The 15,787-nt window shown below is 44.2% G+C and overlaps 1 protein-coding gene across 1 annotated transcript in view; it reads right to left on the reverse strand.

Annotated features, from left to right (window-relative positions):
* Positions 1 to 15,787, reverse strand: part of LOC126471168 (dystrophin, isoforms A/C/F/G/H-like) — an 881,357-nt gene that overhangs the window by 258,571 nt on the left and 606,999 nt on the right. The window contains exons 3-4 of the mRNA XM_050099271.1: positions 3,167 to 3,259; positions 2,965 to 3,042 (exon numbers count right to left, since the gene is read on the reverse strand). Coding sequence (XP_049955228.1) covers positions 2,965 to 3,042; positions 3,167 to 3,259 — 171 coding nt within the window. The remainder of the gene's footprint in view (positions 1 to 2,964; positions 3,043 to 3,166; positions 3,260 to 15,787) is intronic.

The raw sequence follows: 15,787 nt of genomic DNA on the forward strand, positions 1-15,787 counted from the left end.
TCTGTCTTGTGACATTTCATGGCACTTAATTTTTTCTATTTTCTTCCACGCGTTTTTCCATTTCTGACCGTAAGATCAGTACGGTATGTGCTTATGCTATCTCATCCGTGAAACCAAATTTCTCTTGGCAAGTTGTCTGCTCTTGCCTCTGCCAGTTTTCCGTTACTCATACCTTCATGAGCTAACGCAGAAATTTTAAGTTTTCTTCGGCTGTAAGAAACTAAGATATTTCGTATGTGTCTCAGTAAATACAGAGTGTTAAAAAAAAAGTGTCCAATATTTTGAGAGGCGGTAGTACTCACCAAAACAAGAAAGAAAGCCTAGAAAACGTGGATCTAAAATACATACCTTAAGAGATATGAACACTTGTTACTTTTAGATACCGTGAAATACATCTATTCTATTGAACAAGTGTTCATAGCTGTTAAGGTATGCGCATTAGAGCCCATGTGTCCTGGACTTTCTTTCCTGTTTTGATGAGTACTACCACCTCTCAAAATATTGGACGCTGTTTTTTTAATACCCTGTATACCTTCCAACATCTAGCAGATTTTCTGAGTTGGATGGCGCAGTGTTGAAAGACACTGGCTTCGTATCTAGGAATGTGGAAGTTCAAACCCATTACATGACGTATGGTTTCGATGATTTACTTGCATCGCTCCAGACGAATGCTGGGCTAGTCCATACCGTAAGTCGTGCAGGTGAGTTCTTCCCTATCCTTGTGATAATGAGCCTGTGGCCAGACAATGACGTCGTCTGCGTTGGCAGGAAGTTAAACACCAGTCCCACTCAAACAGCCTTTTACGTAGTCATTCGGCATTTCTCCGCCTGATGCATGCAATGTATCTAGAAGTCCGTAATAATCAGAAAATTGTTTTTATAGCCAATCGCGTAGAACAACCATTTGATTTTAACCAGGAAAAGAAACGAATTTGTTCTATAAGTAGATATAGCACCGAGGACCATTTGCATTTCAAGAGCAAAATTTTGGAACGAAGCCACAAGTATGAATTATCACTTGTTAGAGGATCACGGACACTGAGAAAGCTTGTGCCACAGTTTCAACAAAATCTGCACTAACAGCCCTCGAGAAACTTTTAAAACTAAGGAGAAATATCTGATAATAGAACACATCTGATGCAGCTAAGTTTTGTTGGGACGCTTTACTGTCTGCGTCTACTGCAAATAAACTTGAAAAACGAACGGAAGAACTTCATACGGTAAGTCTGAAAGTCTTGAAAATCAATTACAATAAGAGTAAGATAACATACAACCAACATATCAAAAAGAAATAATAATGACGTGACAGAACTAGATTTTTCCTTTTTTTCTTTTTTTTATTCTGGAGAAATGAAGACAATCCCCATATGGACAGGAACAGAAGCAGACGGAAAAGAATAAAGTGCTTTTAGTATACTAAACAGAGTTTTCAAAATTAAAAATATGTTCCCACGTGTCTGAAAACGAAAGTTTACAATTAGTCTGCTATACCAGTTTTCACTTTGACAATGACAAACTTTCAGGATGAATACAGTACAAATATAGAATTTCTCTGTTAACAATGGACTGGTGCATGATAAGAAATTCAACAATAATAATAATAATAATAATGTGTGTCAAAGTGGACTTTCCCAGCGTCTACTACTGATGAAAAGGTCTCGAGTGGCAATATTAAAATACCACGAAGTTTCCAAGAGTGTCATACGCTTCATCTTCTGGGGAATATGCAACATTGGTCTGATAACCGTCGCTCGCTTCGCCAACAGCTTGACTACACTAGCTGCACTCTTCTCCTGCACTGGAAACATCCGAATCGCAGTTACTTCTGGGAACGACACAGCCCGGTAGCCGTTCGTAAAGTGGAAATGTTGCAACACTCGCTATATAGAGACTGAATACAACTGCATTTAGGTGTTCGTGCTTGTCGTACAGAATCTAAGAAGGAGGTAAAACATGTACTATGGCTAAAACAGTAACATTACAGTAGTTTTGTTTGTGACCTTCTGTAACAGAAAAGCCAATGTAATGTGGTAAAATAAAGTTATTTGCAGTAAATGACGGCGCTGGACCTTTTCTTTCTGAACTGGGGTGACTTCCGTTACTTTCCTGAACGCATCCGCCTGGATCTTCTATCACCGTCGCATTTCGTTACATATTATCGTATTATGTTAAGCATCAGCCCGGCCTTATTACTGTTCACAGGGAATTAGCAATATTTGTCTGTTAGGAGTTTATTGTTGGCGACGAGACTATGATTAGCAGGTTGCGTGTTGCTAAGACAGATTGTGACATAATACAAGGTATGAACCGCCGGTGGAACAGAATGAATGCTGTGAAGTCACGTCGTCTTCGGATGAGAACTAGGATGCGGATTTGGCGGATACCAGTCTAAAATACATAATGTTATTCTGTTTCAGGGGTTAAAATGGCAATCTTATTCTCGTATTTCTGAACTGAATTGCAGAAGACAACTCTGTAACAATTAATGTCAAGAACCGGCCAGGCCTTCTCGTGAACATAAATACGACACACTGCCACCCGGCTGGAAACCCGAGAGATTTCCATCAACAATAATAATAATAATAATAATAATAAAGTTTACATTATACCTATTATACTATCAACTACAGGAGTCATACCACACAATATCCACCAGTAAATCAACGCAATACAGCTACATCCAAACGAATATATACAACTACAGAAATCTGTAATTATTGATACATGTTCAATTACCCGAAAATTCCTAAATGCAATGCAACATATACCGTTCAGTTAAAAGGAAGTCACGCTTGATCAAGGTCCGCGTCACTTTCCATTTTTGACCAGACATAACGTCTGAGAAAGGAAAGAAATAATAATAATAATAACAATAATAAATACTGTATTATATTTTAGAATTAGAGCTCTTGAAGAACTCAGTGCAAAGCAACTTTACTGCAAGTTTTAATAGCCGTTACTTACATTGTTTTGCTCCAAGATCTGCAGTGCCTTGTTCACATTGTTTAGATGGTGCACCCTCATTCGACCTTTTTCCCGTTTCTGATAGGAAAAACAAAAGAAAAAGAAAAATGTATCAGTGGAGAGAATTGTATTTTAGGATCAAAACTGCATTTCAGAGCATAAACAGAGCAACTACTGATGTTTATGGCAATTGGATACTTGCATATTGTTTGCCCGTGAGCACTTCGAGCAGAGCCAGCAACCTGTTGCCATCCTGGAGGTCGACAAATAAGTCTGTGATCGGTGGCTGCGTGCTCTGAAACACAAGCAAACAAAAATTATTTAGAAACACTTGTCGCATTAAATGAAGTTTCTACAGCTGAGCAAGAGTGTAACCAGGATCTGCGCTAGTTTCGTGGTGAATAGCGGCATACATTTGAGGGTTCACGAGAAACAGGTACACTTACTAATAGTCAACATCCCTAACATGTTCTAATTTTCTTTAAAGTTATTCTGAGCAGACACGTCTGTCTGTCTCGCGGGCAGGATGCGAGTTTGTTCTGATGGCTTGGAGGGGGGGGGGGGGGGGGGTTGGAGAGGGGCCGGGGACCTATCTGCCCCTCACTGCGTACCCCTTTGCATCTGTACCGCATTTTTAACCCCACAAGAAGTTCATACAACAGAATTGTAATTATTATACAAGTACACAACACAGAGCAAGAAAGACTTCAGGAAGAAAGCGATTTCTTAGAACCAGTCTCACAATTCCACTCAGTTCGGGCATCAAGATGTGCTGTTCATAGGTTAAGACTTTGTTACGCAATGCAGTGGTTTTCATATCTCAAATACAGCGAAATTTATAACGGAGTGTGCTGAATTCGACGAAACGCTATTTTAGAGCAAAACGTATGACACGGCGTGAATGAAACGTTTAAGATAAATTATTTAAGTTCGAAGTTAGAACGCGTCTGCAGTGTGCACAAGGGATGTCTCAGATTGATATAGCGTAAGTATTATTAATACGCGGTGTAAGTATCGTTAATACATGGTGTCGTATGCTATCGATACCATGCGAGGTACTCCACGTCGAGAAGTTGGCAGTACCAATCTGCGGCCGGCTCCGAGACACCCTCTGCAGAACGCGTGTCTAGCGCCACCACGCAACCGATTAAAGAAGACGCCGCTCCGTCTGTTCGTAGCGTTCTATCTGCGCATTCGATGCCTTACTAGTCAGCTTCTGTTGTGACTGTATATGACGAATCTACCTGTCTCGCGGAATAGTTTCGACTATAGTTGAACTTGCTCAACTCAAGTTTAGTAAACCAGAGTTACGTATATATTACGTGTGTTTCTCTTTAGTTTTGTTTTGTATCTCAGGATTCCTTGGCAACCGCCTCTGTGCCGATCCAACACACGTATCAATACAACACACACAACGATGATGGTGTTAATGGCAGCGGTTGCGGAATACACTGCTTGACAAAAGAAAAAAAAGTGAAGTCCCCAAAACACATGGTCAGCTGTCAACGTAACTTCGTATACGTAACGTACACACCATCGGTAGAGTGCATTAGTGTTGTATGTGTTTAGCGTTGTTACCAGACGTAGTAGGATATACACTGACAAGCCAAAGAAACTGATACACCTCCCTAATATCGTGTAGGGCCCACGCGAGCACGCACAAGTGCTGGAGGGAACTGACACACGGCTGTCCATGAATCCGCAAGCGTACGAGGGGATGGAGATCTCTTTTGAACAGCACGTTGCAAGGCCTTCTACATATGCTCAATAATGTTCATGTCTGGGGAGTTTGGTGGCCAGTGGAAGTGTTTAAACTCAGAAGAGTGTTCCTGGAGCTACTCTGTAGCTATTCTGGACGTATGAGGTGTCGCATCATCCTGATGGAATTGACCAAGTCCGTCGGAATGCACAATGGACATGAATGATTGCAGGTCATCAGATAGGATGCTTCCATACCTGTCACCAGTCAGAGTCGTATCTAGACGTATAAGGGGTCCCATATCACGCCAACTATACACTCCCACACCATTACAGAGCCTCCACCAGCTTGAACAGTCCCCTGATGACATACAAGGTCTGTGGAATCATGAGGTTATCTCCATACCCGTAAATGTCCATCCGCTCGATACAATTTGAAACGAGACCCGTCCCACCAGGCAACATGTTTCCAGTCATCAACAGTACAAAGTCAGTGTTGATGGGCCCAGGCGAGGTGTAAATCTTTGTGTCGTGCAGTGATTTAGGGTACACGAGTGGGCCTTCGGCTCCGAAGGCCCATATTGATGTTTCGTTGAATGGTTCGTACGCTGACACTGCTTGATGGCTCGGCATTGAAATCTGCAGCAATCTGCGGAAGTGTTGCACTTCTGTCATGTTGAACTATTCTCTTCAGTCATCGTTAGTCCTGTTCTTTCAGGATCTTTTTCCGGCCGCAGCGATGTCAGAGATACAATGTTTTGCCGGAGTCCTGATACTCAGGGTAGACTCGTGAAATGATCGTACTGGAAAATCCCCACTTCATCGCTACCTAGGAGATGCTGTGTCCAATCGCTCGTGCGACGACTATACAACTACGTTCAAACTCACTTAAATCTTGATTACCAACCGATCTAACAACTGTGTCAGACACTTGCTTTATATAGGCGTTGCCGACCGCAGCGCCATATTCTGCCTGTTTACATATCTCTGTATTTGAATATGCGTACCTATTCTAGTTTCTGTGGTGCTTCAGTGTATAATGTGTGTGAACACCTTCAGATGTTGACTGATCTCTATAAGGGGCACGGAGATGCCGCGTACAGGTTTAAGACAGCGTTATCAGCACCCGACAGAATTTGTGAGGGCATCATTATGGGTGTCCAATCGGCCGGCTTGTCGACCAGAGCAATATCTAGACTTGTGGAACATTCGGGCATAACAGTGACACGACGCTGTACTAAGTGGGAACCTGGGGGCAGGCATACACTCGTCGTCAAGGTTCCATTCGACCACGTCTGACCACCACAAGGGAAGATCGCCATACTAAGCACGATACACATCGTAACCGCTACACATCTGCGACTGCCGTCCGAGAACAAGTAATGGACTCCCTGCAACATTCTGTGTCATATCGCATCATTGGTCGGAGACTAGCGGCAGCAGGACTAGGAAATTACCGAATTATGTGTAGGCTACGGTGATTGGTAAGGACTGACTGGTGATGAACGCGTCCTATTGTCTCCAGCGATTAATCAGGTTTCTATACTACTCCGGCGGCGAGTATGGGGGCGACCTGGTGAGACGTTCCAATGTCCCCATGTTTTGGGGAGGCACAGTGCTGTTACTCCTGCCGTCGTTGTATGGGGAGCTATGAGATATGACCAGCTCACAGGTGATAGTGATTGAGCCAACTCTGGGTACACAATGGAACGTCACGGGCAACTTGTGTCCCTATATGTTAACTCTCACACAACAATATCGGAGCCATTCTTCAATATGACAATACTCTTCCGCACTTTTTACACGTTTGTATGAAGTGCCTGCGGGATGATGAGGTACTCCCGTGGACAGGAAAAGCCCTAGATCTGTCCCCGATAGAACATGCGTGAGAACAGCTAAGACATCACCTCTGTCCCAATGTCGGTGTACGGGATATCAGAGACCAGTTACAACAGTTGTGAGCCAGCTTTATGACACAATTCCTAAGCGAATCGGCGCATGCATCCAGGCGAGAGGGGGACGCAACACCATCCTTAAAAGTGGGCTCATAAAGCCACGTTCTCTGTAAATTTGAATCGATACCGTAATCACTGAAATAACATTACATATCATCTCGAACCGTGACATTTAATTTCGTTTTCTATTCCCCTTCAGGGTGCTTTACTTTGTTGTTAGGCAGTGTATACTCAGTTCTCTCATCTCATCCCAGTTCTCTTCTACCAGTTGTAAGCACAAACTCCAAAGTCGAAATCACCGGGAGGCTAGTACATAAATCCGAAGGGTCGTGCAAGTGTGTTGTTATTGTGACTGTTCATGTACTGACCGGAAGGTCATCTCTGACGTTGTTTGTACACATACGCACAGCTACCAGGGGTGCTACCTACTGCACTCGAATGGATGGCAGAATTTCCTGTGAAAGTAAGGCACCAGTCGTGACGCATCGGAAACGTCTGTGGAGCAGTAGAGTGAACATCCGTTATGCCACGAAGGACAATCGCGACTAAGGATGGGGTCCGCATCATCACGTTACGCGCTGAAGGCTTGTCAACCAAGGAAGATGGTGTGGTGCAGACATCGAATCGGTTCTAACTGGTGAACAGTGTTGAGGATTTACGTCGCACAGCCCGTCCACGTTCGACAAGTGGAAAGGATGATCTATATCTGCGAGTTTTGAGTCAAAGGAACTGTGGGCCAAGTGCTCCAGAACTGAATTCGGCGTTGGAAGAGGCTCCAGGACGTCATGTACCGCATCAAACTGTTACGAGATGTGAATCTACATTCCCGATGACATTGTACCACGTCGTGCATCAAAACACCGTGACCTCCATTACAGATGGGCGAGACATCACGCAGAATGGACGCCCGAAGATTGGCGTCGGTTCTTGTTTACGGACGAAACTCTGATCTGTTTGTACCCTGAGCCGGCAGGGGTGACCGAGCGGTTCTAGGCACTACAGTCTGGAACCGCGTGTTCCGCTACGGTCGCAGGTTCGAATCCTGCCTCCGGCATGGGTGTGTGTGATGTCCTTAGGTTAGTTAGGTTTAATTAGTTCTAAGTTCTTTGGGACTGATGACCTCAGAAGGTAAGTCCCGTAGTACTCAGAGCCATTTGAACCTTTTTTTTTTTTTTTGTACCCTGATAATCGCAGATAACTTCTCTGGATACAACCCGGTAATATCTAACGCCTCCCAAGCTGTGTCCCACGTGTGCCACAACGTGGTGGAGGAGAGACGTTCTGCGCTGGCATTATATCCGACCGACCACCTACACCTCTCGGAGTTGGTGAGGGCAACCTCACTGCTCTGCTGTACAGGGACGGGATTCTGCAACCAGTGGTGGAATGGTATCGACAGAATTATGGTGACACGTTCCATATGGACGGATGGCAACACTTGTGTTCATCGTGCTGTACTTGTGAACATGTTCTTTCAGCAGGCTAAGATACCAGAACGGAGAGGCCTGCCTGTCCCACGGTCATGAACCCAATGAATCATGTGTGGGATCGACTGAAGCGAGCTGGCCGACCGCGGTGGCCGAGCGGTTCTAGGCGCTTCAGTCCGGAACCGCGAGACTGCTACGGTCGCAGGTTCGAATCCTGCCTCGGGCATGGATGTTTGTGATGTCCTTAGGTTAGTTAGGTTTAAGTCGTTCTAGGGGACTGATGACCTCGGATGTTAAGTGCCATAGTACTCAGAGCCACCTGAACCATTTCTGAAGCGAGCTGTTTTGGGACGTCGACAACGGCCACGTACTCTGCGCCACTTAACGCCGAATCGCCAATGAAGAGAGATAATTCGGATCAGAGCTGGCTTCATAATCTGATCGATGATATGCAACGACTGACTGAAGCTTGCATCCGAGCCAGGGGACGTTGCACAATGTACTACGTTGCTCAGGCGCGCTGCGAAAAACTCTGCAAGGGAAACAGACGATTTCGTCGTTATAGAAATGATCTGGACACATTGGAAATGAATATATACGCATTCCTCAGAATCAATTTTTGTTTTCCGTGCCATGAATTTAGAAATAAATGGGTGATACAAAACTTTAGTTGTGTGTGTGTGTGTGTGTGTGTGTGTGTGTGTGTGTGTGTGTTTGTATACATGGATAGCTAGGATCCATACGTAGGTTTTCACGGCGAATTAGTTCAGTCGAATATTTTCGGGTAAATTACCGCATTAATTTGCTACGTGTCCGTGACGTTTCGGAAGGCATGCGCTCTCAACGTGTTTCGAAACATCGATGACACACCGAGAATTGGCGCGACATGAAACCCGAGAATATGCTGCCGTCTTGACGTAGATGTTGATGCTGCGTTACTGAAATTATGCGAAGAACTTACAAAAATAATGAAAAAATCTTAGGGAAATATAATCACCTCCTGCTGTGACTTCTTTTTCCCTGCAGGTAAACATTTAATATCTGTACCTTCTTCCGTAAAGCGTCAGCTTCTCTTTCAGCAACACCGCCACAGGTTTCCTCCACGTCTAAGTCTCCAGCACGAAATCCAGGGTACAGGATATACTGAAATCATCTTCCTCCGTCCTCTCTTCCTGCTCTATTTGCGGACGGTACACGCGAACAAAGACTGTCGATACCTCTTCTTTTTAAGGCTGAATTACTGTAATTTTACCTTCATGGTCATCACGAGAGATTCATGTTGTAGTAAGTAATATCCTTATAACTCGCACTGGAATGTGGGTTCCCGAACTTCTGAAAATTGCAAAAATGTGTAATCCTTTTCTTGCTGCATCTCTCGCTTTTCTGCGACGCTTTCACTGTCGCTAACAATCTGCACTAAGAACTGTGCAGCTCTTCTTAGAATCTTCTGTATCTCTTCCGTTAATTAAACATATTAAGTGTCCCACACCGACGAACTGTACACTAGAATTAGTCGAACAACAATTTGGTGACCAGCCTCCTAAATAGGTGACATAATTACCCTCTCTGCCTAGTCGTGACTGTCGTCTTCAAGTGCACAGTAATCACTTCCACTGCATAAGGACGTACAGAATCAGCAAGTGCCCCCCGTCTATACAGAGTGTCCCAGTCGTTGGGGTCAAAATTATGAAGAGGAGGAGGAGGAGGAGGAGGAGGAGGAGGAAATTAGCGTTTAACGTCCCGTCGACAACGAGGTCATTAGAGACGGAGCGCAAGCTCGGGTGAGGGAAGGATGGGGAAGGAAATCGGCCGTGCCCTTTCAAAGGAACCATCCCGGCATTTGCCTGAAGCGATTTAGGGAAATCACGGAAAACCTAAATCAGAATGGCCGGAGACGGGATTGAACCGTCGTCCTCCCGAATGCGAGTCCAGTGTGCTAACCACTGCGCCACCTCGCTCGGTATATGAAGAGGACAGAGGGTTATACACTGCGTGTTTTGAGATAAGTAACGAGTGGTAGGTAATGCGTGTTTAATTTTTTTCTGTTCAAAGTGACTACCGCCGGTCGCATTGCATACATTTCACAGGCGCTTAAAATTTTGCCGAACTCTCTCAAATATCCCTACTGTCTACTGTAAAATGAGGCGGGCAACAGCTATCTCACCGGTCTTTCTCTTCAGTTTCTAGAGGGGTTTCATATACCAACTTCTTTGGGAAACTCGAATGAGAATACATCCGTGGCAGTCAAATCCAGTGACTGTGCTGGCCATGAGACAGAACCCCACCCCCTTAAAACCAACGATGGCGGCTCTCTCGTTCATGTACTGACAAACATAAATAACTAAGTCGAGCTGAAACCACATCCTGTCGCGGACATCAAGAAGTACAATCTCCGACGCAACTCAAACTACAGGTGTGTAACGTGCAGCATTCAGACTGGGTAGCAATAAATAGGGTCCTATTAGCTGTTATTGCATTATGCCAGACTGATCCGAGACTGGTGTATGTTATGGATCTTCTTCACTCCAGTCATAGCTGTTGAGACACTTGTGAACGCCAGTACGGCCGAGAGAACAATAAGAACTTTATGACTTTCGGAACTGTAGTACTGTGTTGGGTAATCCCACTGAGAAAATGGAACTCTGGATTCAAAATCGTTTGGCCGAATTGCTTGCACACTGATGTGTATAATTGCTGCTATACCAGTCTTAATAATAATAATAATAATAATAATAAACAAGCAATTCTGCGATCCGGTATAGTTGATAATAGGAAGCCGACCAGCCGCCGTATCATCCTCGGCAACATGGCGTCATTTGGAAGCAGTGCAGAGGTGCATGGGGTCAGTCAGCACACCGCTCGCTCGGTCGCTATCAGCTTTCCATACCATGGAGCTGATAGTTCTAAGTCAAGTAGCTCCGCAATTGGCGTCACGAGGCTGATCGCACCGCCTTCTAGTCCTTCCACCGCGAAAAAAAAAAATCCCTGACAGTACTGGGAACTGAAACCACATCCTTCGCACTGTAGTCAGACACGCCGAACGCTCAACCACGGAGGCGAACTCAGCGTTTGAATAAAACAATAAGAGTCCGTAGCTGGTGGTCGTGCGGTAGCGTTCTCTCTTCCCGCGCCCGGGTTCCCGGGTTCGATTCCCGGCGGGGTCAGGGATTTTCTCTGCCTCGTGATGACTGGGTGTTGTGTGTGTCTCTTAGGTTAGTTAGGTTTAGGTAGTTCTAAGTTCTAGGGGACTGATGACCATATATTTTAAGTCCCATAGTGCTCAGAGCCATTAAAACAATAATAATAAATGAAAATATATTGCTAAGAAAAATTAAGATGATCTTGTTGTGTACATAGTTCCGCGTAGCGCGTACACAACTTTCCCAATAGAGCGCGCCCCGCTAAGCACAACAGTGCAGGCGCAGCGCTCGTCCGTCCCCGCACTACGAGATGGAGCTGTCTTACAGAAGGACCAAATTCTGCTTCCGCCGAACCGCGTATTAATATGTAACGCAGCCAATGAGATTGCTGCTAACGTAGAACATTTTCTCCTGGCGGATCACATTCGCGCAGTGATACCTGAACGCGCGAGATATTATAACGAGTGTACAGACCTCCGATTAGTCAGTCTGCATTTGTCTGCACCAGTCTGTACAAGTCTGCAATAGTCTGTACCAGTCTATAGTCAAGTTTCAGTCTGCGCCTAATAAGATTATCATATTCCTGTACATAGCCATGAAGAGAAATATATAGACACTTTGTCAAGTATCTGAGATATGTGAGAATAAGATTAACGTACCAAGACCAAATAACTTCAGATTGTCAATTGTAAATAGCATCCAGAACAAAGTTAAGTTATTTCTATGCTTGTTATTATTTTAATAAATGTGTGTGAAAATTAATCAAGTTCTGTTTAAAGTTGGTCACCGTCAATATCTGCTACTCTAAACGTGCAAGTGGCATTTCTATCGTCTGACCTAACGGCAGGAGATAAACACGCCACGATAAGACCACGAGACATATTTCTGACACTCGCCTACTTCGTTAGAGCGACAAGTCAAATAATCTGATGGTGTGTGTACCGAAGGTCTTATAGACGCACACCACAGATCTGAAGCCAGAAGAGATGTGAGTGATATGTGTGGTCTTGAGTCCGGTGAGTCTGATGGAGTTGTGGGCTGCTACTGATATTTTCTAGATAGGGAATATGGTTCAAAGTACAATGGGACTTAACATCTGAGGTCATCAGTCCCCTAGAACTTAGAACGACTTAAACCCAACTAACCTAAGGTTCAAAATGGTTCAAATGGCTCTGAGCACTATGGGACTCAACTGCTGAGGTCATTAGTCCCCTAGAATTTAGAACTAGTTAAACCCAACTAACCTAAGGACATCACACACATCCATGCCCGAGGCAGGATTCGAACCTGCGACCGTAGCAGTCGCGCGGTTCCGGACTGAAGCGCCTAGAACCGCTCAGCCCCACCGGCCGGCTAAGGAATATGGATGGAGATGGCATCTGAGGGAAAGCGATATGAAAAGGATATAGAATAAATACTGAGAAGGGTCCAGAAGCGGAATGTAGTTGGAAGGAGACACAATTATAAATGGGAATGATAAGGTGGAGTTTTCTTTTGTAAAAGAAAAGACAGCATAGTTTCTAGCTGACAGTATGGTTGAATTGCAGGTCTGGGAAGGAAAGGTGGTTGAAACTTCCCTGGGAAAGGGCAAGGAGAGTGTGGAGATAGTAAGATGAGACAAGATGACACAGGCACGTCAATAGGACACTATTCTCAAGGACGAGGGACACCGCGGGGCACTGGGATTCAATTTTGCGGAAACTCAATAACTGGAACAATGGGATTTACCCTCTGCCATGCACTTAACAGTAGTTTGCAGACTACACATGTAGCTATTTAAGTAGATGTAGAAACATTGGACTGGTGAAGTTATTCCATATGTTTGGTAGGATGTGGGAACATTGTCAGCTGGTACACGATACGGATGTGTTAAGGTAAGCCGGGTATTAATTTCGGTATAACATGTGTTTTCTTCAGGATGGTTTATGTCGAGGAACAGTGTCTATGTGCATATATGGGTGGGGGACTACACTTCGTAAGCGTGTGAAGTTGGACTGGGTGAGATGTGGGAGAGTGAGCTGAACAGAGCGTTTTATCTGGAACAGACCAGGTGAGTGTGCGACAAAGGGCGCGTGTGGGACATGGTGTCCATGGACGGCAGCCGCCCTCAATCACGCCAGCGTGGCCACCGCTTTAATCTCATTATCTTGTATACGGTAACGCTGCTGCTGCCACTATCCTCTTCTGCATTTACCCGCGTGCCACACAGAAACACCATTACCCTCTTTGAAACATTGCACTGTGCTTTTGGAAATTCTCCAAGCGTTTGATTTTACTATGAACTGTCAGATACATTCGCTCATCTTTCGGTCGACGTCCAGTTTCGACGATTTGACAGCAGACAATTATATCCTTCTGCCCTAAGGTTATTCATATCCGTGCATGTTAACCTGAAACACACAAACACACACACACACACACACACACACACACACACACACACACACACACACACATAAAACCTTATAGTTAAAGAATTCAGTTAGGCTAATACCCCTTTGCTCAAATAGTTTGCACTGTTCCCTCTAAGAGGGTCATACACTCTATTTTTTCCTGTTTCCAGACTTATACTTTTTTGTCCAGAGTAGAACAAATTAGATCGTAAACTCTTTTCTCGTTGAAAGTTGGTTTGAATATCAAAGTGCTTTATTTTGCATCTTTCTGTGCACAATCCTTGCTATGATCGGCTCCAGCAGGTAGTTTATATCGGAACCTAATCCTGTCATGGTGTTGTGCATGGCAAGTGTATCCAGTTGTTCTATGGCAAGTGAATAGAGTTATGTTCTTGAAGACGCCTTGACAGCATTTACATTAGATGATGTTATTCGCGTTATATTTCTAGGTGTACTATCGCTTTGGGCCTATTTTGTTATTGGAGCTTTCTCGTCGTTCAGAGTTTGCAGTTTTCATCGCTTCATAGGCTTGCACCTTCTGGTGTACCATACGGTGCCACTTACATCGATCTAATGCGAACTGTTCAAGTCATCCAATGCCCTGGTTAGCGAAACATGTTCCGCTTGATTACATGCTTAAAGCAAAGCCTCCATGCTCCAGTCCTCCTCTTCTCATGTCGTAGCTAAAATGGTTCATATGGCTCTGACCACTATGGGACTTAACATCTGAGGTCATCAGTCCCCTAGAACTTAGAACTACTTAAACCCAACTAACCTAAGGACATCACACACATCCATGCCCGAGCCAGGATTCGAACCTGCGACCGTAGCGGTCGCGCGGTTGCAGGCTGAAGCGCCTAGAACCGCTCGGCCACACCGGCCGGCCATGTCGTAGCACACGACAGAACATAATCTTCGGCAAGTGATGACCCATCCACATGAGCTGTTTATTCAGCAAGATAGTCTGAAACTTGTAAGTTTTGGCGTCTTTGGTAAATTGAATTTTTCACACTATCATTCCACTTTAGGTGTAAAATCTTAGATGAAATCGGTTGATTATCTTGATGTAACTCCAAGAAGAACTACTTTGTGAGGCGTACAGAAGCGTAGGGACGACATTAGGTTTGTACGCAGAGAGCTTTCAGATCACAGAACAGAGAGACATTCCAAGTCAGTTTACCAAACGCAGCACTTTCTGCGCCTATGCGGCTGTTGGCGCCAACGAAAGGCTGGTTTTGTGACGTCATAACGCTACACAGGTGCACAAATTAACCCGTGAACGTAAGTATCTTACGACCAAATTGGTTACCTATAGGTTTATCACCTTAAGAGAAAACTTCACAGGCTTTTATTTCAGTTTTTTATTATTTTGATTTTGGGACATAATGTGCTGCATGATTTGTGGAACCTACTCTACTTCACTGGCTTTACAAATGATGAGCTCAAGTATAATGACGGTATCCACGTAAGACACAGGGCTGATGAAAGTCTTTTCAGTTTTAAAAAGCTCTGAAGCTGCAGGAAAACTGATCTGAAAGTAATAAATGCACGGCTGTTCGTCGATGATGTAGCCAGAGTTGTAAATACTGTAGAGGGACTCTAAGACACCGTTTCTTGTTCCACCAGTCACGTTTATATTAAAGGTGGTGGGCCATTGTCTTCCTCCTACCTCGTAAGCTGCTCACACGGACAGCTGCAGAAAACGTCAATCTGAATTTAGAAGTCTATTTCAACTTACTTCCTACGCATTGATACTGCTGTTTGACGTATGCTGGTATCCTACCTATATCTGTTATACTACATATTCCCATCTGATTGTGCTATTTTGAAATCAAACAGGATCACTATGATTTTTCCTCCAATATTGTTTTACACAAAATTCAACGATTTCAAATGATTTAGGCTCACATTTTTTTTACTGAAAAGACAACTGAAAATCAAAAGACCATCAGCATACTCTGCGTATGAGGTGTAAATGGGTCAAGTGACGAATTTATATCGCCTTCCACCGTTAATCAATGGATCATCACAGTCAGCAGATATATTCTCTCTCTCTCTCTCTCTCTCTCTCTCTCTCTCTCTTTCTCTCTCTCTATCTATCTATCTATCTATCTCATTTTCCCACGTTAGAAATTGAGACTTCAATGTTAAAAGGCTCCAATTAGCAACACGCAACAACCTGTGACCGACGGTAATGGTTATGGAAGAAA

This window comes from Schistocerca serialis, chromosome 3 (assembly GCF_023864345.2).
Source record: "Schistocerca serialis cubense isolate TAMUIC-IGC-003099 chromosome 3, iqSchSeri2.2, whole genome shotgun sequence".
Taxonomy (NCBI): domain Eukaryota; kingdom Metazoa; phylum Arthropoda; class Insecta; order Orthoptera; family Acrididae; genus Schistocerca; species Schistocerca serialis.